This window comes from Panthera pardus, unplaced genomic scaffold (genome assembly GCF_024362965.1).
Source record: "Panthera pardus isolate Hobbes unplaced genomic scaffold, ASM2436296v1 HiC_scaffold_10, whole genome shotgun sequence".
Classification (NCBI taxonomy): domain Eukaryota; kingdom Metazoa; phylum Chordata; class Mammalia; order Carnivora; family Felidae; genus Panthera; species Panthera pardus.
This window is the reverse complement of record NW_026526655.1, coordinates 109976349-110002026: the sequence shown is the minus strand read 5'-3', so window position 1 is coordinate 110002026 and position 25678 is coordinate 109976349. Positions and strand designations below refer to the sequence as shown.

General features: G+C 50.8%; 1 protein-coding gene and 1 long non-coding RNA gene across 7 annotated transcripts in view; one reads left to right on the top strand and one right to left on the bottom strand.

The window, feature by feature from the left end:
* Positions 1 to 339: 339 nt before the first annotated feature.
* On the bottom strand, positions 340 to 6096 carry LOC128779071 (uncharacterized). The gene is made up of 3 exons (XR_008425000.1): positions 5847 to 6096; positions 1406 to 1536; positions 340 to 507 (listed from the first exon to the last, which is right to left on the bottom strand). It is a non-coding gene; the product is annotated as an uncharacterized LOC128779071 (long non-coding RNA).
* The window catches only part of LIMS2 (LIM zinc finger domain containing 2), a 41782-nt gene continuing 17279 nt past the window's right edge, over positions 1176 to 25678 (top strand). Inside the window, exons 1-2 of one of the 6 annotated variants that reach the window (XM_053910142.1) lie at positions 1176 to 1200; positions 23569 to 23728. In XM_053910142.1, the coding sequence (XP_053766117.1) occupies positions 23573 to 23728 (156 nt within the window). In that variant the 5' untranslated portion in view covers positions 1176 to 1200; positions 23569 to 23572. Of the gene's footprint in view, positions 1201 to 5128; positions 5379 to 16477; positions 16715 to 17270; positions 17541 to 23568; positions 23729 to 25678 lie in introns of those variants that run through there. The other 5 variants (XM_053910134.1, XM_053910138.1, XM_019469462.2 and 2 more) reach the window with 5 other exon arrangements.

Here is a 25678-nt window from a genome sequence, read left to right as displayed (position 1 = left end):
CCCCACGTAGCACGAGTCCGAGGAGACCCTGGGACAGTGTGTACAGCACAGTGTGAAGGATGCCCCGGAGCTGTACAACTGGGCAGCTCTGATAAGTGCTGCACAGCGTGGACGTTTGCCATGAAGAAATGATGTGAAATTTCAAGCACAAAAGGATCACAATTGTGCGCACAGTGACTGTGTGCAGATAAGACTGGAATCAGAGTATTGTTGGCACCCATCTTTGGGGGTGAAGCTCAAGGAAGTTTGCTTCTACTTCTGGGCATTTCCCAATACAATGAAAATTAAAAAAAAAAACTTGTAAAAAAATGCTTATTTATTTTTGAGAAGAGAGACAGCGTGAGTGGAGGAGGGGCAGAGAGAGAGAGGGAGACAGAATCCGAAGCTCCAGGCTCCAGGCTCCGAGCTGTCAGCACAGAGCCCGATGAGGGGCTCGAACTCACAGACCGTGAGATCATGACCTGAGCCGAAGTCTGACGCTCAACCGACTGGGCCACCTCAGCGCCCCTACAATGAAATTTTTATAGCAAAAGATTAGAAAATAATTAAAATCATATAAATAATCCTGAGATTTCCCTCCTTTCATGGAAAATAATAACTGGCAAGAAGGTGTCTCAGTAACTGTCCTTGGGTTATTCAAAGTAGTTGTGGGTTTTCTTTTCTCTGTGCCCTTGTAGGGCTTGGTTTTGGCGTGTGTAAGTGCTGTAAACATCAGGCCTCCCTGGGGACTCATGAACTCAGGAGTTTAGTAAATGCTCATTTTTAGCGGCTGCCAAATGGATGCCACCCTGACAGCTGCCTCTTTTCTGGTCTCTGAATGTGGAGGGCAGCTGTGGCTCCTTTGTTCTGCTGGCCCAGCTCCTGGGCCTGCAGGGGGAATGGGCTTTCAGTGGCCCGCCCTGCAACCACCTCCTGAGGGAGGCCGGCCTTTCCTTCCTGGCTTCCTCCACCCTCTCCTGACCCCAAGGTGCCTCCGGCCCACCCTCCAGCTCAAGCGGAGCCTCTTGCCTGGGGAGAGGTGACGCTGGAATATCTGGGTACCCGTGGCGGCTGGACACTCCCAGCAGCTGCTGCCCAGTCCTTCTCCAAGTGGCTGTGCCAAGCGGGCTGGGCAGCTGCTTTTTCCTCCAGAGAAGGTGCTGGCAGCGCTCAGGGAAGGAAGCAGCAGAAGGAGGTGGAGTGGAGACTCAGCCCCCTGAGGTAGAGACACTGCATGGCGCCTGAGGGGTACTGTTTGCTTTTGAGATGTGTATGGGGCTTGGTCCCTGCCATTCCCTTTATGTCCTTTAAGTGATCATGACAATGTTGCTAATGTTGGGGTGAAGAAACAGCCCCAGGGTGGTCTGCCTCCTGGTTTAGCCTCACACACCCTTACGTGGCATGCAGATGATGAAAGTCTGCTCACCTTGGCTGGATGCTAGGCCTTCTGTGGATGAGACCAAGTGTGGACAGGTTGGGGTTGGGGATCATGGTGGTGCGGGCACAGCTGATTTTTATTCTGGACAGAGGTTGGAGATGGTTGGTGGGTTGGCTGTCCTAATGGGAAAGAGGAGGCAAAGAGAACCCCATGTGTAGAAGAGAGGTGTCCTTAGGAGCAGAGAGGCTGGTGCCCCTGCAGGTGAAAATCTCTGTGATCACAGTGCACAAGTGATTTCTTGTTGGACCACGCAGTGATGCTTTGTGGTGCAAACATGTGGCATTCCTGAATGCTGTTTGGGGTTGTGCGAGGCCAACAACTAGTTCCAAGTCTGTGAGTTGCATCAAGCCTGCCCCAGAGCTAAGGTAAGAGAGAACTGGCATTTTCTTTTCAGAGTCCAAGGCCAGCCTGTCTTTGCAAAGGAGTTGTGAAGCTCCGTGGTCCTGTTATACCCCTGGGTAATCCAGACCCTCAAGAAGGGTTCTGTGTTCTCCATAGGCTAAGACAACCTCTGAGTCTCTTTTGTTCTGCAAGCTCTAAAAGAATTGGTGGCTTATGATTCTGCCATAATGGTAATCAGACTTCTTTCACTGAGCTCTGCTTGGGCCAGGAAGAAGGAAGGTCATGTTGGGCTGGTCAGATGATGTGTATAATAGCAGATCACTGTCTGAAGGCATGCTCCCATTTTAAAATAGAAATATTTCATTGTTAAAGGAGCAAATGATCTGCTTTCTGTGGGCGTATAGAGGCGGGTGTGCACCCACTACTCATTTTTGGCCAGGCTCCAGCTAGAGCCTCCAGCTTCTCCTCTGTGCCATCCAGGTGCTTCTCTGTCCTTCCCTGGGGATTGTCACAGGCCACTTCTGGAATACACTTTGGTTCCAGTTATACACTCCTGCTTGACGACAGCCCAGTTTAGCTATCCCCAGTGCCCCGAGGGGGAGATGCCTAAACCAGATTTGGGGGAGAGGCCCTTTGGGAAGAATGGTTAGGGTGCCTCATTTCACATGGGCCATCATTAAATAGGCATGACACAGGTCCTTTGTGCTGGGAAGGCACCCTGGCTCCTTCTGGGACCTGGGCCATGGTGAGAGACCCTGAGACTTCCTCGGGGCTGCAAGGCCCCACCATCACAGGGGGGTGGGACTTTGAATCTAGATACAAGTTGAGGCATTTTGGGATCCCCAGTTTCTCTCTGTCCTCATGCTACTAATTAGGCTGGTCTGGTCAGAGGAAGCCCAGCCCCTCCCTTGGCTCCATGAACCCTGAGCCCTACCTTAGCATCCCTGGGCACTGGGCTGGCTCAGGTGTAGCTGTCAGCTAGAGAGGGGCATGGGGGGAAGCCCCCTGAGTCCCAGAGAGTGTTGTCTGTCCTTGCTTAGAAACCCCCACTGTTTAAAAAAAATTTTTTTTTAACATTTATTTATTTTTAAGAAGAAGACAGAGCTTGGGGGGGAGGGGCAGAGAGAGAGAGAGGAAGACACAGAATCCAAAGCAGGCGCCAGGCTCTGAGCTGTCAGCACAGAGCCTGACGCAGGGCTCGAACTCACAGACCACGAGATCATGACCTGAGCCGAAGTCGGCTGCTTAGCCGACTGAGCTGACTGAGCCACCCAGGCGCCCCAGAATCCCCCACTGTTCTAAGGGTGGAATCCAAACACTAATGTGGACCTTGTGCTCTGGCCCCCTGGCCCCTCTCCCTTATTTCCCATGCCCTCTGCCTCTCTGTTCTCCAGAGACACCACCTTCTTTCTGACCTTGAGCTCCCAAGCCCATTCCCACCTCAGGGCCACTGCCCTGGCCGCCCCCCCCCCCCACCCCCCGCTGGCTCTTTTCCTCATTCAGGTTTTAGCTCCAATGCCACTCTTCAGAAGCCTTCCTTATGCCTCCAACCTAAAGCAGCTCCTCATGTTGTTCTGTTCTTTGCAGCACTGTCCCTGCCTGAAGTCACGTTTATGTTTTATTTACTGTTTGTCCCCCACCGCATGTCCTCTTGTTCACTGCTCTACCCCCAGTGCCTGAATAGCATCATTACTCTGGGATGAATGGGTGTGAGTGAGTGAATATGTGGGTGACCACTGCCAGGCAACTGCAGCTCTTTCCTGCAAATCTGCATGAGGCTGGCACATGGCTCCTTGGAGCCTTCGTATCTTCAGCAGAGCTGACTGATGCCCACAGCTGCCACCAAGCTCCTTCCTGTTGAGCTTCCCCTTGGCCCCAGGATGAGGCATGCTACATGGTCGGGTGAGCAGCAGAGGGCTCTGGTTTGGCTACAGGCACATCTTCCTGTGCTCAGCAACCATGCTAAGGAGGCTTTCAGGCTTTCAGGTAGGTGTGGGATCCCCTTGGGGCAGGGAGCAGGTCCCTGTGGTGTTCTCCCTTCTACTTTTCATCCTTTTTGGTTCCTGTAGGACCCCAACATTCAATGAACCATCGAGTCAGGCAGTCCATTTCTGGAGCACAGCCCCTGGCACACCTGTTCCTCTGCATCAGCAATTGTGGAAAGCATTTCTCCTTAAACAGGCAGATGAACCAAGAAGTCATCCATACTTGATGCTTAATCAACCATCAAGTTGCAGTAAAACACTATTTATTAGCTAGGACACCACTGCAAAAGAACTAACAAGTGCAAACTGCTCTGGTTTCAAGATACCAGCTGCTTAGGAACAGACGCCTTTATCGAGCTCATTTCTGCAGGTGTAACTCTGCATGTCACTATCAACTCTCCCTTCTGAATTCCACTGTTTATTTGTGGGTTGCTACTTTGCACTGTCATTTCTAGATAGTCTTTATCTGTTGCCAAGCTAGAAGTGATAGGATGTTTGATGTTCAGTAGGGTTAATAGATCAGGAGGCTCGGCCCTGGCCTCATGGTGTGATATTTGGGTTGCTTCCAGTTATACGCTACACTCCACAGCCCAGCTGGAAATATGTGCCTGTAGGTAGAGTGAGTGAGGGTTTTTTTTGTTTATGTAATATTTTTCTCAGAATAGATTCCGCAAATGATTCTGTGTCACAGGGGCACTTTAAAGGGCTCTTCCCTATCTTGTCAGTAGTGCTTCATCATAGAAAGGAGTGCTCGGTTCTCCTCCCCAACTCGGGCATTGGGTTTCTCCATTGTAAGGTACCTTTTGCTAGGTTAGGGGTTACTCACATGCTTGGGTGAAATGGTTATTTCCCAGGGAGGGCACTGGTCTGGCATCTCAGTATGTAGACTTAGGCTCACGGGTTGAAGGGACGCCCTCCTCCGCCTTGGGCTCCCCCGGGGTGGGACGACGTGGACTGGGGGGTCCCCAGGGCCCCCGGGAGGGAGTTGGTGCCCAGAAAGGTCTGTGTGAAGCACGGAAGCGTGAAGGTGACCCCTCCCTTGGACCTGGGGCCGCAGCAGGAGCTCGGGGCTTGGAGGCAGCGGGGAGGTGGTCCGAGCACCGTCCCTCGGTGTCCCCCAATCCCGGTCGGCCCGCCAGCGTTCGAGTTCTGGGGCGGCCGGGGACAGCGGAGCGGGAGCGCGGGGGGGGGGGGGGGGCGTCCCGGCGGGTTTGGGGGGCTCCTTCGTGGTTATTATAACTTCACTCCCTTTAAAAGGAAAACTATGCCGGGAATCCGGGGAGGTGGCGAGCGAAGCCCGGGCGGGGGAGGACGTGACCCGCGCCCGCCGCAGGCCAGGCTCGGGTGTCCCCAGAGCAGGGGCCGCGCCGAGTGGCAGGGCCCACCCCTCCGCCCCCACTCTCCCCGCTTCCCACCACCCCCTCGCGGGCGGGGCGAACCCCACCCCTGCCCCCCCTCCCCACCTCGCGGGCTGGGCTGCGCGGCGGGCGGAGCCGCTCTTGGCCTTTTTTGGGCGTCTCCCCGCTCGGCTCCCGGGAGGGACCTGCGGGCGGGTGCTCGGCCGGCTGCGGAGGCGTCGGAGGGGGTCCCGAGGCGACCACGGGCTCAACGCGCGCGGCCACAATGACTGGAAGGTAACAGCCCTCCCCTCCCCCACGCCCTTGGGTGGAGGGCGCCACGCGCCAGGAGGGCGCCTGCCTGGGCGGGACTGCGGGACGGGACCCCCGCCCCGACCCCTGCCCCCCCCCCCCACCCGCCCCGGGGAGCCGGCCGATCCACCTGCCGCGCCTCCGGCCCGGCCCCTAGACCTCGGTTGGCTGCCGGGGTAGCGGTGCCCGTCGGGACCGGGGTGTCCGGCCCGGGTAGCGGCACGCGTCGGGACCGGGGTGTCCGGCCGCAGCAGGTGAAGCTCCCTCCCGCCCCCCTCCCGCCTACCTTGCAAGATGGGCACAGGTTTCCCCTCTCTAGAGGAGAACCAGGGCTCAGAGGGGCCGGGCACCAACCCGAGGTCACAACCAAAGGGCAGGGCGTTAAAACCCAGACTGTGGCCTCTATCAGCTTCCCGGACCCCCAGCTGTGTGATCCTGTGGAGGAGATCTTACCTCTGGGGCCCTTGTCTCCTCCTCTGTAAGCCAGAACGGTGAAAACGGTGACAATGTTAAAAATGATAAGGGGTCTGTGTGGGGGTCTGGCTAAACTCTGCCCAAGCATAGGTTGCTCAGGGGGTGGGGACAAGGCACTCCCCTAGGCCTGGCCCAGGCTGGGCTCCCAGGCCCTGGTGCCATTTCACAGATGAGGTAACTGAGGCCCTAGAGGCTGAGTGACTTAGGAGGCCAGTCACATGTCCACTAGTATCTGGCCAGTGTTGGCCTCTGCAGTCCTTTCTGGAACATGGCTGGGTACAAGTGCATGACTCAGACTGGGTGGGAGGGGATGGTCTCCAAGGCCCAGCAGCCCCCTTCCAGCCAAGCCCTGGCAGGACGATGTTCTTTGACTTGTGGTTTGTGGGCCGCGAAAACCCTGTGGTTTTGCTAGGAAAAAGACTTGGGGAGAAGCCGTACCCAGGAATGGGGAACAGCTACGGAGGGTGGGGTGATGACCCCAAATATGGTGTGATGTGCAGAATGGTCACCCAGTGGGTGGGGATACGCTGGCCCACAGTATTAGGGCAGCTAGGGCACCCAAAATGGCAGATGTCTTGTTTCAGATGCACTTTGCTGCCCACTCCATCATGGCCTGAGTCTGTGGACACAGCCAGCCTTCCAGGGCTCACCCCTCCTCATGTGCTCTGGAGCCCCTGCTTTCCCTGCCCGCTTCCTGGTCCCCGACATGTAAGCTTATGAGGACAAGATGGGACAGAGTGAAACAGGGACAGCATCAGGAGCACAGACCAGCGTTGAGTGGGATGTGTGCGAGGTGGCCCGGGCACAGCAAACACCCTAATAAGGCAGGGCCACACCCCTCCAGCTTTGGCAGCAGCTTTTATCCCGACACCCTGCAGGCTCTGAGGCAGATCAGAGACAGAGGCACCTCTGTTCTCTTGGCAGGGCTCCTGTCGCCCCTGAGTCCCTTGAGCCTTCCAGGGAAGGGCTGCCCCCCAGCCCAGGGAAGGCAGGCAGCTTTGGGAGCAGGGCCAGCCTGCCCTGGCTTGCTGCAGGGGTCCGGCAGGTGCCCCGAGCCTGAGAAATGCTGGTCATCAAATGAAACAGGGCCCAGAGTGAACTTTGGAAAACACTGGGTGGAGTTTTTCCTTGTAAAAGTAACATTGCTCATCTCAGGGAGTTAGAAAACCCCCCAGAAACGTTAAAGATAATGGGAACAGAAAAAGAGAAAGAAAACACCCACAGTTCCACTCCTCAGAGATGCCCCTAGGAATATTTTGGTGGCTTGCTTCTTTTCTTGTGGGCTCTTTTCCTGCTCATTCGTTTTTTGCAGCTGTGAGCCGTCTGGGAGCAGAGTTTGCCTGCCACACGCAGTGCCCAGGCTGGGATTGGCTTGCACCCCCCCCCCCCTGCCCCATGCCGCTCACAGGCATGGGGCCAGGCCAGCTGAGGATGGGACATCCAACCCAGCCATTGGGGTGGGCGATGTTTTTCCCGTCCCAGAAGCTGTGGAGTTTTGCTTTCACTCTGTTGTGTGCCACCTTGACCTATGCATGCCCACTGCCCCCATGAGACCCCAGGGCAATGCCCATGCTGCATCCTGGTTCTCTGCACATCCACCTGCGCTACCTAGAACCAGGCTGACCTGGAAACAACCTTCTCCTCGTACACCTCACGCACCCTGCCAACTGTATAAAGTGCCAGCTTGCCCCAGGACCAGAGTGAGCAAGGCCAGGGGGAGGGCAGGGGAGAGCCAGTGAAGTGGCCCAGAGTGTTGTACACGGCCGTGCACTTTGGAAACACACCTGCAGGTGCTGTGGAGAGAAAGGGCTGCTGAGGAAGAGATTGGGAAGGAGGTCCGCCACAAGGGAGGCTTCTTGTCATTGGCAGCCTTGGGGGTGGAGAAGAGGAGGGGATTCAGGGTCTGGGAGGTAGAATGGGAGGACCTGACTGAGAGGGTGGAATCCAAGACGATGTCCAATGGTGGAGCAGGCGTGGGCCCCAAGCTAGTTTGGGCCATGAAGGATTGGAAGAGCTGTGACAAGTCCCTGAGGAAGTGCTGGGAGGAGGTTGGAGAGGAGGGTCTGAAGCCCCAGATTGGGCTGAGCTGGGGCAGAAGGGTAAGGAGGGCCCGGGTGTGGTTGGGGGTGGGCAAGCTGTGGGATGGAAACTCAGCCCTGGTGGGGGCCCAAAGACTCTGGACCTTAAAAACACCGGAATCTTTGTCCTAGCCGGAGGGACCTTTGACATCAGCACTGGTCTGCAATGAGGATGTGAAGGCCCAGGCAGGTCACACCCCTGCTAAGGGTCCCAGCCTGTCACTGGCCCTCCTCCAAGTGCAGCCTGGGACTGGGCGCTCACAGCTGGTGAGGTCAGTGGCTTGGCCTATTGTAGGGTGGAGTCCCACCCACCATACGACCCTAGTCTGCTGAGGCCACCAGGTGCCAGCTCCCGAGCTGGGCCTCTGTACAGTGCAGAGCAGGGCTGCTGGATCTGGGTCCCCACATCCACCAGCACCCTTGCCCTCCATGGTGCCCGGTCCCCACTTTCTTCAGGAGCATGCCCAGTGGCCCCCTTGGCGGAAGGGCCTGCCAGCGTGTAGCTAAGATGGCAGCCAGGGCCTGAGCACAGCACGTGGAGCTGTGGGAAACAGATGATGAGTGCCACGCAGCTGGACCCTGAGCCCCAGACCAGGCCAGGCTAGGTAGCACCCAAGACTCCTCAACTCCTCCCTTTCCCTGGACTTCTGGCATTGACTCTGACCCTGCCAGTGCGGTGCGGTGGGGGGGTGGTGGGTCTGATTTGTAGCGTGTCCATTTCCGGGCTGAAAATACCTCCACCTCGGCTCACTTCAAACTACCAACATGATGTTAACTGGTTCCCAAAATTCCTGAAAATTCAGCAGTCAGAACTTGGGAGCTGCTACAAGATGGCCCGGGCATCCTACTGTGCAGAGGGGCCCGGCTTTGTAGGCACAGTGGCTGTCCTGCCTCTCCAGCTACACTGCTTCTCTCTGTTCCATCTGTCAGTGCAGAGTCATACTAAATGTTCCTTAGGTCTTCATTTCCAGGGAGGGTGGGCAGAGGGGGAACCCTAACTCTCCTCCTTGTTCTGTTTATTCAAATCTTCTAAATTCCTGACGGTGAATATTTACTCAATATGGCCTAACAAGATAAACATGTTAATGGGATACTTACCTGAGAGGACAGTGTTTCACTAAGATGACGCGACCCAATGTATGTATGTAAATAAAACCAACAATGTGTCCACACTGATGCCTGAGTTTCCAGTTAAGAAAATGAAAGCATTCAAAGTCCGATTTCATGTGGGGTAAGAAGGTTGGAAAACATCACTCATCTGATGCATACCAAGGACTTGGCCTCCCAGTGGGTCAAGGGAGGAGGTGGGGGAGGGAAGCTGGCTGTGGAGAGGCTGTTTGCAGTGGTGTCTCTGGCTGCCCTGGGGATGGCTCTCACAGCTCAGCCACAAGGGGGTGACAGCCCTACCTCACAACTTGATGGTGGCCTTGGCCTCTGTTGTTTCTCTAGTAAGCTACGTAGCTGCATTCTTCACTACACATGTGCTTTTTAAACATTAAAAAAAATAAATAAATAAACATTAAAAAAATGTTTATTTATTTTGAGAGAGAGAGTGTATGAGCAGGAGAGGGACAAAGAGAGAGAGAGAGAGGGAGAGAGAGAGGGAAAGAGAATCCCAAGCAGGCTCTGTGCTGACAGTGCAGACCCCGATGTAGGGCTCGATCCCATGGACCATGAGATCATGACCTCGATCCCATGAGCCATGAGATAGATCATGACCTGAGCGGAAATCAAGAGTCAGATGCTTAACTGATTGAGACAACCAGGCACCCCTAAACATTTGAGATATAATTCACATACCATAAAATTCACTGTTTTAAGGTGTACGGTTTAGTGGGTTTTAGTGCATTCACCAGTTGTGCAACTATCACCACTAATTCTATAGAACATTTTCATCACCCCCCAAAAGAAACCCCATACCCATGTGCAGTCAGTCCCCATTCTGCCCTCCCCCAGCTCCTGGTAACAATTAATGTGCAGTCTGTCGCTATAGATTTGGCTGTTCTGTGTATTTTCTATAAATACAACTCTACATTATATGGGCTTTTTTTTTTTTTTTTACCTGGCTTCTTTCATTTAGCATAATATTTTCAAGGTTCATTTATGTTGTGGTATGAATCAATACTTCATTCCTTTTTTGGGGGAGAGGTGCAAATAATATACCATTGCATGGATTTACCGTATTTTGTCTATGTGTTCAGTTGTAGTGGGCATTTGAATTGTTTCCACTTTTTGGCTTTTATGAATAATGCTGCTGCGAATTTTTCTATCTATATTTTCTACTCACTTGAGCATATACTTAGGAGTGGAATTGCTGGTAATTCTATGTTAAACTTTTTGAGGAATTGCCAAGCTATTTTCAGAGTAACTGCATACTTTTACATTCCCACCAGGAATGTGTGAGGGTTCTAATTTTCTCCACATCCTCACTAACACTTATTGTTTGTTTTAGTGGGTGTAAAGTGGTATCACTTTTTTGACTTTCATTTTCCTAACTACCTGTCATGTTGAGCATCTTACCATGTGCTTATTGGCTGCTGGTACATCTTCTTTGGAGAAATGTTTGTTTGGTTTCAGTGCCCATTTTAAAATTGGGTTGTCTTTTTATTATTGGATTTTAAGAGTTCTTTATGTATTCTGGATGTGAGACACTTACCAGCTATATGATTTGCAAAATATTTTCTCCTATTCTGTGGATTGTCTTTTAACTTTCTTGATAGTGTTTTTTGATGCACAAAAGTTTAAAATTGTGATGAAGTCCAATATATCTATTTATTCTTTGATTGCTTGAGTTTTTGGTGTCATATCTAGGGAAGTGTTACCTAATCTAAGATCATGGAGATTTATTCCTATGTTTTCTTCTACGAGTTTATACTTTTAACTCTGACATTTTGATTTTCCATCCATTGTGAGTCAATTTTTATATGTGGCCTGAGGTAGGGGTTTGAAACCATTCTTTTGTATGTGGCTGTCCAGTGGTCTTAGCATCATTTGTTGACAAAACTATTATTTTCTCATTGAATTGTCATGGCAGCATTGTCAAAAATCAGTTGATCATGGATATATGGGATCATTTCTGGATTCTCAATACTATTCCACTGATGTATGTGTCTGTCCTTATGCTGGTACCAGACTGTTTAATTATTACTACTGTAACTCTGTAGTAAGTTTTGAAATTACAAAATGTTGGCCTGCTGACTTTGTTCTTTTTCAAATTATTTTGGTTATTCTGAGTTTCTTCAGTTCTTTATGAATTTTAGGATTGGCTTGCTCATTTCTGTAAAAAAGGCAGTTGGAATTTTTATAGGGCTTGTGTTGTATCTGTAGGTTAATTTGTTGGGGAACGTTATTGTCATCTTAACAATAGCAAGTTTTCCAATCCCTGAACATGGGATGTCTTTCCATTTATTTAGGTCTTCTCTAGTTTCTTTCAACAATGTTTTATAGTTTTCATTGTATAAGTCTTATACTTTGTTGGTTAAATTTATTCCCAGGTATTTTATTCTTTATGATGCTAGTATAAATGGAATTGTTTTATTAATTTCATATTCATATTGCTTATTGCTAGTGGGTTTTGTATATTGGTTTTTTACCTGCAAACTTGATGAGTTCATTTACTAGCTGTAATAGTTTTCCTTGGGGTTTAGGGTTTTCTGTGTATAAGAGTATGTGGTAATCAAATAGAGGGTTTTACTTCTTTTCCAATCTGGATACATTTTCTTTCCTTTTATTGCTAATTGTCCTTGCTAGAACCTCTACTGCAGTGTTGAAAAGAAATGTCGAAGCTGGACATCCTAGTCTTATTCCTGATCTTAGAGGGAAAGTTCTCAGTCTCTTACCATTAAGTATGATGTTAGCTCTGGGTTTTTATCAGGTTGAAGAAATACCCTTCTAATCCTAGTTTGTTGAGAGGTGTTTTTTGTTTTTTAATCATGAAAAACATGGATTTTGCCAAGTGCATTTTCAGCATTCATATGATGTATTACATTGATTTTGGATGTTAAACCAACTTTATATCCTGGAATAAATCCCATTTGGTTATGATATGTAGTACTTTTTATATGGTGCTAGATTCAGTTTTGTTCAGGATGTTTGCATCTCTATTCATAAGTGATATTCATCTGTAGTTTTCTTGTGATATATTTTTCTGATTCAGGGTAATGCTGACTTCATTGAATGAGTTGAGAAGTGTTCCCTCCTGGTAGATTTTTTGAGAAGATTTTGTGAAGGGTTGGTGTTAATGCTACTTAAACATTTGGTAAAATTCACCAATAAAACCATCTGGTCCTGGGTTCGTCTTTGTAGGAAGATGTTGATTACAAATCCAGTCTCTTTACTTGTTGTTGGCCTATTTGGATCTTACACTGCTTGTTGATTCAGTTTTGGTAGTTTGTATCTCTCTAGGTATTTGTCTATTTCTGCTAGGTTATTTAATTTGCTGTAATTTAGTTTGCATACAATTGTTCACAGCATTTTCCTTATAGTCCTTTAAGTTTCTCTAACTTTGGTCCCTTCTTTCATTCCTGATTTTAGTCTTTTGGGTGTTCTCTTGTTTTCTTGGTCAGTCTAGCTAAAGGTTTATTAGTTTTGATCTTCTCAACAAACCATTTTTGGTTTTGTTGCTTTTCTCTATTTTCCCTAATCTCTATTTCATTTATTTCTTCTCTAATCTTTATTATTTCCTCTCTAATGCTTGCTTTGAATTTAGTTTATTCTTCTGTTTCTGATTTCTATAAAGCTATTTTATACTATACAAGTATTTAAATTATTATACAACTAATTTTTTTAAGTAGGTTCCACGCCCAGCATTGGCCTTGAACTCAAGACACCAACATCAAGAGTCATATGCTGTATTGACTGAGCCAGCCAAGTGCCCCTATTACACAAGTATAAATAACTACAGTGAAAACTATTCAACTGTGTACAACTATAAATTTTCCTTGAGCACTGCTTGAGCTACATCCCCTTTGGTGTGTTGTGTTTTCATTTCATTCATCTCAATCTTTTCCTAATTCCTTTGTTTTCTTCTTTGACTCAATGATTCTTTAGGAGTGTGTTGTTTAATTTCCACATATTTGTAAATTTCCTAAATTTCTTTCTATTATTGATTTGTGGTTTTATTCTATTGTGATCTGAGAATATGCTTTTTTCCCCCTAATGTTTGTTTATTTTTGAGAGAGAGAGAGAGAGAGAGAGAGAGCAAGAGAGCGCATGAGCAAGGGAGGGTCAGAGAGAGAGGGAGACACAGAATTCGATGTGGGCTCCAGGCTCTGAGCTATCAGCACAGAGGCCGATGTGGGGCTTGAACCCTTGAACCATGAGATCATGACCTGACCAGAAGTCAAGAGTCAGGTGCTTAACTGACTGAGCCAGAGTCAGATGCTTAACTGACTGAGCCACCCAGGCACCTCTGGATTGACTCTTTTATCACTATAAAAGGTCCTTTTTTGTTCTTATAACAATTTTTGTCTTAAAGTCTGTTTGGTCTGATGTTAGCTTCTAGCTGTCTGATGTTAGCTTCCCTTTTAGTTGCTATTCGCATGGTATATCTTTTCCATGCTTTTACTTTCAAACTATTTGTTTTTGTCTAAAGTGAATTTCTTGTAGAAATCATATAAGCAGATTTTTTTAAATGCATATACTGACTTCTGACTTTTAATTGAAGATTTTAATCCATTTACTTTTAATGTAATTACTTTACATTTACAATTTACTATTTATTTATGTATCTTATGTCTTTTTTGTTTCTTAGTTCCTACACTCTTGCCTTCTTTTGTGTTAAATTATTTCATTATGCTGTTGTCTTTAAATCAGAGGGGAAAAATAGGTTTACAAACAAAAAATACATTTATATTGTCTTATTTTTATCTATATAGTTACTTTTACTATATCAAGGTTAAATATACTTTGCTGCTTTTTATTTCTTCATGTGGATTCGGATTATTGTCTGATGTCTTTTAATTTCATCCTGGAGGACTCTTTTAGTGTTTCTTTTCAACTACGTAATTTCTATTTGGTCCTATTTTATATATTTTCTACATCATTATTGATATTCTCCATTTGGTGAGATATCATTCTCATACTTTCCTTCAGTTTTTTTAGACATGGTTTTCTTTTGTAATTAAAATAACTGATTTAAAGTCCATCTAATAAGTGTAATATTTGGGCTTCCTCATGGAGGGTTTCTATTGATTGCTTTTTTTTTTCTGTGTAAGGGTAATACTTTTTTGTTTCTTTGTATGTCTCATAATTTTTTGCTGAGAACTGGACATTTCAAATAATATGTGGTGATTCTGAGATCAAATTCCCCCTCACTCACCATAGTATGTTGTTGCTACTTGTTTGTTTGTTTAGTGACTTTTCAGAAATAATTCTATAAAGTCTATATTTCTGTCATTTGCGACTGCTTAAGTCTCTGCTTGATTAGTTTAATGGCCAGCTAATGATTGGACAACCATTTCCTTGAATGTCTGTCACCAATAATGGACTCTGCTGAGGGCACTAAGTGTATGTTGCAGCACACCTTAAGCATTCAACCCTGCAGTTTACAACTCTGCCTTAGCCTTTACTTCCTGATTACACAGAGCCTGAGGGTCAATCAGAAGTGAGAGGTTAGGATCTTCTTGGGTCTTCTCTGAGCATGCGCATAGTCCTGGGCTTTGTGTGGCCTTCTAGATTCCTAGGACTATTTTGGTTCTTTTCAAAGCCCCTAAGGACATGTCATTCCTTAATTTTTTCCTTAAAAAATTTTTTTTATGTTTATTTATTTTTGAGGTGGGGGGAGGGGCAGAGAGAGAGGGAGACACAATCCGAAGCAGGCTCTAGGCTCTGAGCTGTCAGCACAGAGCCCAATGCAGGGCTTGAATCCATGAACTGTGAGATCATGACCTGAGCTGAAGTTGGATGCTTAACCAACTGAGGCACCCAGGCTCCCCTTTAGTTTTTTCTTTTAAGCTTTTTGATTAGTCTATTGTTGCTTCCACTATTATCCATTGCCTATGACAATGACAGCTATGATACCATAGGCAGTTACAACAGTAATACATTTGAAAAATACTCCCCAAGAGAGGCTTTTAGCAGTGGGTATGTGTGAGTGAGGTCACATAAAGACAAAACTTTCAAATGGAGTCTTCCAGGGAATGAAGGTTTGAAGGAGCTTCAGCCCTGTCTGCTGCGTAATTACTGGGAACGTGGGCTGTTATTTTTTAAGGCAGCAATGGAATTAGGATGTAGGGGTCAGAGGCTAGGATAAGTGAAAATATCATAAAGCTCACTGTTCCTACCAAGATTCAACTGTTTTTTTCTTTATTTTTTTAATGTTTATTTTTTGAGAGAGTGGGAGAGAGGGTGTGAGCAGGGGAGGGGCAGAGAGAGAGGGAGACACAGAATCTGAAGCAGGCTCCAGGCTCTGAGCTGTCAGCACAGAGCCTGATGCAGGGCTCGAACCCATGGCGCATTAGATCATGACATGGGCTGAAGTCAGACGTTTAACTGACTGAGCCACCCAGGAGTCCCCAGCTGCTTTTCTTGATGAAGTACCCTGGGTTACTGCAAACCTTTGGTTAATTTACAGAGTTCTGAAAAAGTGGATTCTAACAGTTTTTGCTAGTTTTCATTGCTTTTATGGAGGGACAACATTTTAAAGGCTCTTACTCTGCCATTTATGCTGACATCATTCTTACTATGTCTTTGCAACTTTGTCCTCTAGAGCCAGAGTGCTGGCTGGAGACACAGCATGGCTCCGACGCCTAGTTCTGCAAGACAGGTTGCAGAACTGGGGGTGGGGTGGGGGCACAAGGCTGTGCACAGATTTGGGATTTGGGTTCAATCAGACTCTAATTTCCTTTCTCAATTTCTAGCCCCTGGTACTTCCTTTTACAGTAAATATTTGTTGAATTGATCGGTGCTTGGTCACCTTGGACTTGAACTTTATTTACAAATTGTGATGTACAAAACGCTTGTGGCTATAGCCACCTTCCCAGGTCTATCTGCAATTGTGGAAACCATAAATAAATAATCCCTCCTCAAATGGAACTCTGACTCTGGGTAAGTTCTGGGTTCCAGAGTTGAGGATTTCCCCATGGGAGGGGCTGAGTAGGACTGGTACAAGGTACCTAGGCCCTTGGACATTGACTTAAAGGTGCTACAACAAAACTTTCTAATAAGATTTCCTAAGCATTCAGCTATCCCCATCAGAGAAGAGAGTGGGAGGTGATCTTTGTACCTGTTGCATTCTCCAAGCTCAGCCTCTCTGTGCCCTTTTGCCTCTGTGGCCACCTTTAAAAACATATTTGTTGAATTGATCAGGGCTTGGTACTTTTGGAATTGACCTGCATTGACAAGTTATACTGTGCACAACGCCTGCAGTTATCTGGCTGTGTTTTAGAGCTGCCCCCCAGGGTGGTTAATGAATTTGGATTTGCTGTATGAGGTATGCTTCTCGGTATGTGGGCCTGGCATCTGAGTGCCATGGATCCCCTCCAAAGTTTTCCCTCCACCTCAGTGTTGGAGGACCAGTACCCTGCCCTGCTGTTCAGAATGATAGCTACTGTTTTTTGGGAAGGTGGAGGCCAATGCTGCTTGTGCTTTCTGACCTTACTTAGAAAGGTGTTTCAGGGAAATGGAATCGGTGTTAAAGATCTCCAGGAGTGCCACGGATCCTTATTTTACTGCTGACCATAGTGCTTGCTCCACCAGCAGCAGCCACAGTTCTGCCGCTGACCTTGGGTGTTTGCACTTGGATCACAATAACCCTGCTGATCTCCTTAGGTAAAAAAGCATGGATATAGTGCCTTCCTACCGGTCTTCTATCAGATTCTGCTGCTTCTGTTTTCCCTAGCAAGTTAGGGGATAACCTTTTCTCTGAGCTTTCACAGCATGGACCTCTTTTGGGTGCTTGGCAATTTGTTGGTCAGATCCAGGGGACTGAGGCTGCCCTGATCTGGGTCTCCAGGCGGCATTTGTGGCACAGGGTCTCAGGGAAGGAAACAAGGTCGAATGTGGGCATGTTTGGGGCTTCCTCCAGGATTCCTAAGCCAGATCAGTCCCATATTGTCCTCCGGAGCTAAGGGGCCATCGTCAGGACATCAGGGGGCTTGGGGTTCCCTCTCAGGCTCCCAGCAGCCTGGGACCTCCAGGCACCCTGCCTTCCCACCATGGACCTCACCTTAGTGCTGTCTGGGACCTTCCCAGTGAGTCCCCTCCCCAGTCTGGACCCAGCCCTGCCACCTCAGCTTTCACTGTGCTGCCCCCGCTGCACGAACAATATCCTTTCTATTTGGACTTGACTCTGCTGCCCTTTGGAGATCGCAGTGTGTAACGTGAGCTCCTGTCCAGAGGGGGTGGGGGGAGAGGCGCCCCCTGCACGCTGGCCTGTCCCATCGACGTCGCCGTGTCTGGCCTGCCGCTGCCGCCACCGCCACTGCCCCCCGCCCCCGAGGCCCGGGTGGTCTCCGGGCCGTCGGAGCAGGGCCGCCCCAAGACGGGAGCAGAAGGAGGAGGCCCGCGCCATGGCAGCCCGGCTGGGCGCGCTCGCCGCGTCGGGGCTCTACCGGCGGCGCCAACACCGGCAGAGCCCGCCGCCCGCCGCGCTCGGGTAGGTGGCCGGGGCCGGGGCGGGGTTGGCGGGGACAATGGCCGGAAAGCTGCGGCTGCTGGCCTTTCCCCGACACCCGCTTGGCCCTCCCGACGGCAAGAGCCTGGCAGTCCAGGGCGTGGGGACAGCGCCTGCGTTGGCGATAAGATTGGGGGGAGGGTGCATCTGTGATCAACAAGCCTGGGCGGGACGCTGAGAATGGGGTGTTGAATTGTCCTGCGGAGCTCCCATGACTGCTTTCAGACTGGGGTCGTTTTGTTGCTACTTTGTAGATGAATGAACGGAGTGGTCAAGGAACCTGCTGGACTTCGCCCACCCAAATGGCTAAGCTGTGATTTGTAGCCAGTTTGGACCGACTCTAAAACCTGAGCTGCTGTGTCTCATGGAGAATTGCCAGTGTAGACAATGAAAGCCTCCTTTTGGGCAGGGAGGGCAGCCTGTGGCGCTCAGGGTGGACCCTCAGGGCATCTCAGAGTATGAGTTAACCTGGGGTGGGGAGAGTCTGAGGGGGCACGTAGATGGTGGTGGAACCACTAGTGTGGGTGTCAGGGGCTGGGCGCTGGGCCCCAGAGACCATCCGGGTGGAGACTTCTAGTAGAAAGTTGGGGAGAGAGTGATGAGGACTGTGAACTTGGGGTATTGGCAGGAAAGTGGCAGGTGCGAGCCTTAGAGGAAGAGGTGGGGGAGGAACAGTGGGAGAGGACCCTGAGGTTGGGAGGAGGAGGTGGGGAGTGAGGGAAGAGACAGGGAGCAGCAGTCACAGAGGTAGGGGTATCTGAGGACCCAGGAAAGGAAGGACGTCCAGGGGCTAATGCTACATGGATTGCTCTGAGCTCACTGCATTCCCATAGTCCGGGCAGCCCTCCTGAGGGGTAATTAGGACTGAGCCACCAAAGACGTCTGGGGCTAAGGACAGAGCAAGGAGTGGGGCACTGGGTAGGGGGAGGGGCCATAGCTGCAGAGGGGCCCCTATTGCACGGCTGGGATTTCGGGCCCCTTAGATGCCAGGACACGGGGACTGGACAAGACCGTTGCTTCGGTGGGGTACCCAAGGCTCAGGATGCCAGGAAACTCACCCGAGTGTGGCAATGCTGGAATAGGAACCCTCACTGCTGGGCCTCCGGTGTCCTTGGACATGGGTGGAGTGAGAGGTGGTGCAGGGAATGGCGATCAGGGGACTGGTGGGTCATAGGCCCTGTTGGAGTGAGGTCCACAGTGTACACACGCAGCACAAGAACAAGGCCAACGTGCAAGGAGGGCACATGGGCGTGATCATGGACACCAGGCCTTGGGAAAGCTCCATGCATGCAGGCACATATGTTTATTTGCTCCTCGTCTTTACTTTTCTGTGAACTTCTGGCTCGTGCCCTTCCTCACCTCTGTTGTCAGTGTGACAGTTCTAAAGCCCATCTGCTTAAAAGTAAATGAAGCTGCTAGAGCCAAGAGGTACCACTGGGGCTTCAGGAAATGCCATGTAATCTCCCGCAGTCTCCAAACATATCGGGAATGTGTTTCTGATGGTGGAAATGCCTTGTGTGCAGCAGCCTAAGGCAGCAGTTAGTTTTCCAGCCTTCCCAAGGCTGAGTGTGGAACTGGCTTTGTGTAAATTCCTGTTTACTGTGTGCAGCCAGGTGACCCCAGCTGCTGGTTTCTGACTGGCCTCTCGGGGGAGTGGCAGGGAGGGGGTCCAGGCAGTGCTGGGGGCACCTTCCACTCGAGCTTCAGACATCATGTTGCAGTGGGATCCCCCTTCTCTCCCTGCACCTGGAGAAGGGCCTGGGCACAGAACAGGTGCTCAGTAAGGATCTGTTGGATGAAGGGGGTGGTGGGGGAAGGATGCTACTAGCTGCCGATGACGGAGCAGTTATGGGCTGTGCTGCAAGTGTCACCTCACTTAGCCCTCCCAACCTCCCCCGGAGGTTGCTGTTGCTAGCTCATTTTACAGATGCGGAAGCCCAGGCTCAGAGAGCACTTTGCTGCGGACCACGTAGCCAGGGAGCACCTGAGCAGGGATTGCAGCCTGGTCTGCCTGGCTGTACAACACACGCATCCGACTGACGACTGCTCAGGCTGACGTGGCCTCAGTAATACTGACTCATTCTCCTCCCAGCCCCTGCCTGTTCCCAGGCCCTCACTGTCTTTCTAGGCTCAGATGGGTGGGAGGCTGGAGTGGGGCAAAGTCTAGGGTTGTTAAAAAACCAGAGTTTTGAATGGCTGTGCCTAGATAATGCCACCAGGAGCTGAGGGGACAGGAGAGAACATGGTCTAATCCTGTGTGACCCTCAGCAGGTTACTGACCCTCTCTGTACTTCAGTTACCTTATCTGGAACCAGCAACCTCTCCTCACAAGAAGCTGGCACAGAGAGGGCTCCCCCCACCCCACCCCAGGCTAATAGTCATTGTAAGGCTCAGTGACATCTTGTCACTCAGTGACATCTTGCACAGGCCCACAAATTGACTTGTGTTGGGCTGTCAAGATTGAGAAAGTTTTGGGGGTGCTGGCAAGGGCTGGAGAAGAGGTCCACGATGGTGTGCTCTTGTACACCATGGCATGCTGGCCATGCCCTCAGCAGCGTGAGTGTTGTCACTCACAGGGGCAGGATGGTGGTGTCTCCTTGGAGGGTAACTGGGTAGACTTTGTGCTCCCCATTCTTGGCTGGAATGTGTGAAGGAGGACATGGAATGTCCGTGTGTCCCACCCTTTGCCCTCTTGCAGGGAGCGCAGGCAGGCTGCAGGCCTTCCCCAGGACTGGGTGGGGGAGGAGGTGCTCTGGAAGGCTCCCAGAGTTGCTGGGAAACAACAGCTCTCTTTATCCAGCGCTTGGCCTGCCCGGCCCTGTGCTCCACACACTGTATGCCAGTGAGTTCTTCACTCCAGCTCCGTGGGGTGGTAACTGTTACTCTGACACACCTCTTTGCAGATGAGGAAATGAGGCCCAGAGAGGCTGGTACCCTTTTCCAGCCCCCCCAGCTGGTGTCTGGGGCTATCAGGATTCAAATGTGGAGGGGTGAGCCCAGAGCCCCCTCCTGTGTCCTCGCCTCCTGCAGGAGACAGCTGGCATTTCTCTGATGGTGACATGGTTCAGTTGTTGGGCACATTTGCATGTCTGTTCATTCCTCTGTCTTAGGCCAGTGGGTTGGAGTGTTGTCTGTGGTCCCGAGCTGGGTGGCATGGGGACACAGTCGCAGGAGTGCTTTGGGGGTGCTACTGCCCCTAAGACTTGGGCTGGGGCAGCCAGTGGGTGTGAGAGGGAGGTGGTCACCCCCACATCCCACCTTCCTGTGCCAGGGCTTGTGCGAGGTATATATGTAGGGGACAGATGGCAAAATCCTCGGCCTCAGGCACCTAGGGACCCAGCCAGGGAACCAGGCCCAGTTAAAGCCCAGTTAAAGACCAGCCGCTCTGGTTAGGGGACCTCGTGAGGATGAACAGGAAGGCAGGTTGTGGTGGCTGCTGTGGGGGTGGTGTCTGTTAGCGTCCTGGTCAGAAACATAGTTACAGTGAAACAGAATGGCAGAGGAGAGTTTAACAGAGGGTCTACTTATGAGAGCAGAATGGTGGAAGGCTGGTAAAGTGTCTGGTCTAGCGGCAGGCGACTGGGGGTGGGATTGGGTCCCTGAAGGCCAGAGGGCAAGGGGCTTTGGGAGGCGCTGGGGCTCTGCAGGCGCTCACTTAGTTAGGGCCCAGAGCTCTGGATTTAAGCAGCAATCCCAAAGCCTGGGGCTGGACTTGAATCCTTGTTTTGGCTTCATTTTCTGGGTCCTTTGGGGAATTCCAGAGCCAGAGTCACAGGATTTCCTGTTGTTTCTCACTTCTCCAAGACCAGCAAGGTCTTGTGCACAGCCCGGAGTTGGAACTTCCCCCTGGCCCCGCCACCTTGGGTGTGTGCTGTGGGAGGACAAGGCCGCTAGGGTCACAATGTTTTCTAGCGGGAAGCCATGCCTGTGTTGACGAAGTCCAGCCCAGCCCTCCATGGCAGTCGGCCCTCTGCTGTCTGGCCCACCTCATGGAGACCAGCAGGGGGTTGGGGAGGGTGCAGGGTGTGTGTTGGGGGCAGAGTGGCTGCTGCACGAAGACCTTCTCTTGCATCGTGGGCTCTGCCCGACTCTTCCTGCCACCGTCCTGTTTCCTTGCCCCTGTGGCCAGTACGTGGACAAAGAAGGTGGCTTTGGTCCCCAAAACACACCTGAGGGCAGGCTAAGTCCTAAGAATCCGGGGTGCCTGTCAAGGCTTATGGAAGAGTCCTCTGGCCCTTCCCCTGCTATGTGGGGTCCCCAAGCTGAGCAGGCAGGAAGTCCTGTCTGGGGGCCCCAGCCCAGCTTCCAGCCTGTGTGCCAACAGTCCCCGTTAGACCCACTGTTCACAGCCCACACCCAGACCCCTGACAGGCAGAGCCCTCTCCCACCACCTCCTGGGCTCATCCCCGTTAGGGAGCCTTCCTCCCTATGATCGATACCTGAATGCCCCAGCAAGAGCTTCACTCACTCGAGAATTCTTCTCATAGTGCTGTGGCAGCAAGACAGGGGTGGGACTCGTACCCTGGGAGGCAGTACAGGCTGGAAAGATATTCTCAAGAGCATTCAGGTTGTGTCTGACCACTCTTGTGTCTACTTGACATTGTCAGCTGGTTATCTCTCTCCCTGCTGAGCCTGACTGTCCTGCTATGGCTAGATATCCAGACAGCCACCGCCAGTCTGTCAGAGTTGACGCTTGAAACAAAACCTATTTGCTACCCTTATAGCAAAAGTCATGGGCATCAAGGTATTGGAAGGTCGAAGAGGTTGTCAGTCTGACACAGTTCCTCCTGGCCACACCTCTGGACCCCTCAGCATACAGTTTGGATTCTACTCCTCCCAGAAGGAAGCAAGCCTGCCACTTACCCCAGGGAAGCCACCACGGTTGAGGACATTTGCTCCCCAACCTGCTCGTATCCCAAACATTCACATTTTCACTTTCCCCGTGGCAGGGTGATTACATGTTTTTTTGGGGCAGGTGATTTGCAACTAACTCCTGGTGTGGAGGAAAGAGCCATTGCAGTCCAACCAATCTGGGTTCAAATCTGGACTCTGTCATCTGCTGTGTGAGCTTGTGCAAGTTACTTAACCTCTCTGAACCTTAGGTCTCTCATCTGGAGGGCAGGGTTGCCTCAGGGATTAAATAAGAGGCATAAAGAGCCACTGATTTAGGCCTAGGTGAAGTTCTATGAGAGGCTCTGTTTCCCTGAGAAGAGGTGATAGGAGACACAGGAGGGAACCGAGGTGGCCACTGACACCTGGGCCAGCAGGATGCAGACCAAGCAGCCTGGGAACCAAGCGGAGACGTTGGAACCATGCACTGTCCTTTGTGTGGGCTTCCTATGGGCCAGGCATGCGGCTGAGTGCTTCCATGTGTCCCTGATCTCACTGGCCCCTAACCCCTCTTATGGACTTTCCATGGCTGGGAGTCTGGACTCTGAGAGTGGGGTACAGCCCAGGCCACAGTGAGAGCACTTGTCCTGAGCCCTCGCTGCTCTGACCAGTGTGGGCATGGCTGTGGCCCAGCTGTGTCTGACACTACATGGAAGTCCGTGGGGGTGGCAGGGCATGGCAGAAAGATGGGGGCTTTGGAGTCTGGAGGGGTGCTGGTTTCTAATCTGGGCTTTGCCTCCGCCCACTGTGGCCTTTGGGAAGGACACTCACTCCCCTCAGAACTTGGCTTGTCCATCTATAGAATGGAGATGCGGCGTAGGCCTTGTAGGGTTGTCATCCAGGAATGTGTGCCATAGCCCCTGGCATGCGCTGGCACTTAGGGGGCCCATGGGATACAATAGCTCCAGCAGATGTGTGGGCAGGTGTGTGGGCTGACATGAGCCAGTGTCAGGCAGCCGGGCTGAGCCTCTGCGGTGCCAACACTGCCATCAGTGTGAGGATAGCTGTTCCCCCCCATCCTCCTCCCCGGGAAGGTGTGTCCATCATGTGCAGCCCTCCAGGCTTGCTCATCTTGGCCCCTCCCCAGTCCTGACCTTCCCATCCCCTCTCCCCCCTGCAGCAACATGTCCAACGCCTTGGCCAATGCGGCTTGCCAGCGCTGCCAAGCCCGCTTCGCCCCTGCAGAGCGGATCGTTAACAGCAACGGGGAGCTGTACCATGAGCAGTGCTTCGTGTGTGCGCAGTGCTTCCGGCCGTTCCCCGAGGGGCTCTTCTACGAGGTGAGGACACTCCCAGGGCCCTCGGCTGGATGCCTTCTTGGAGCCTGAGCCCCTGACCAGCTCAGACTCTGCCTTCCAGGAGCCTATGGGCTGTGCTCAGCCATGGTCCTGGTCAGTCATGCCAGGTCTTGAGCTTGACTCCCCTGTGGACACATTCTCACTTGTGAGGTGTGAACAGTGCACCCCTGGTGGCTGTGGTGCTTAGGAAGGGTCACCACTCATCCAGCGTCCTCTGGGTAGACTCTGGGAGGCCACGGCATGCAAACACCCTGCCCTGCTGGCACACACCCTCCCTTGGGATCAGATGGTGCTCAGTGCTTTGGTTACAAGGAATCTTGGGGTAAGGAGGGTGGGTGGTCAGGGAAGGTAATGTTTGAGCAGACCTGAACGAGGTGAGGGAGCCGTGTATACATCTGTAGGAAGAGCACTCATCAGAGGGCTCAGCAAGTGCAAAGGCCCTGAGGTCAGAGTATGCAGGGTATTTGAGATGCAGAAGAAGGCAGTCTGTCTGATGTCTAAAAAGGACCACTGTCCTTGCTGTGCTGAGGAGACACTAATGGGGGCAGGTACATGAAGCTGGAATTATTGAAAGAATCCAGGTCAAATGAAGGGATCTAGGTTGGGCCACACTGGCTCTTAAGAGCAGATTGTTTAAATTTTCAGTAATCTTGCAAGCTAGTGGATAAACACAACTCTTTTTTAAAAAATGTTATTTATTTATTTTGAGAGAGGGAGAGCATGCTCGCATGAGCAGGGGAGGGACAGGAAGAGAGGAAGAGACAGAATCCCAAGCAGGCTCCACACTGTCAGCACAAAGCCTGACATGGGGCTCAAACTCATGAACCGTGAGATCATGACATGAGCCAAAATCAAGAATCAGACGCTTAACCGACTGAGACATCCAGGTGCCCCTAAACACAACTCTTATTCCTCGGTGGCTCAGTCGGTTAAGTGTCCGACTTCGGTTCAGGTCATATCTCACGGTTCTTGGGTTTGAGCCCCACATCAGGCTCTGTGCTGACAGCTCAGAGGCTGGAGCCTGCTTCGGATTCTGTGTCTCCCTTCCTCTCTGCCCCTTCCCCACTCATCCTCTGTCTCTCTCTGTCTCAAAAGTAAATAAAACATGAAAAAATTTCAAAAACATTAAGTTATATAAATGTATAGGAGATAAAATTGTATTAAAAACAAAGTAACACATACTCAAAACTCACCACTTCCTAGTTATTTTATTACATTTTACTATCATCTATGCCTTTGAGGTTATCTGTCTATTGCATTGTGGTGGTGGAAACATGGTGCCATGATGGCTACTGCACATGTCTTAACTCCACACTGGTGCCATGTTGGTAGCTTGACATTGTCCACGATGGAAATATTTACACCATAGAGATGGGCAAATGCTACAGATCAGACTGCATCTCCCGAAGGTCCTGTTGGTAAACATTTACCCCTGGTGGTTGCAGTGGAGGTGGAGGTCAGGGGTCAGAGGCTGATTGGTGGATGGATGGCTGTGGGGTACGAGAGCTCCTCCTGGCAGTGTGGGAGGAGCTGTTCCTCATGGCACCTTCCAGTCTCCTGGGAAATGCTGGCCCACTGTAGAGGCAGTGGGAGGGAGGCAGAGCTCTGTGAGCAGGGGCCATGTGCCTAGAACAGAGCCTGGCGTACAGGAGGTGCTCAGGGAATATTTGTTGCTGAATGAATTTAACGCCTGCCACCTCTACAGGCCCCTGGGTAGGGCTATATCCAGTCACAGCCTAATAAAACACTCATTTCAGAAAAGAAGGTAAATCAAATTTTTAAAAAAGAAAATGAAATTGTCAAGAGAGAAGAAAGCAGAGACAGGCCTGGCCACATTTGGGGCCAGCACGAGAGCTGTCATTGCCCAGGCAGACGGGGACAATGGCTGGTGGCTCCTGCTGGCTGCAGGACTTCGGGTTCTCCCTCAGGCCC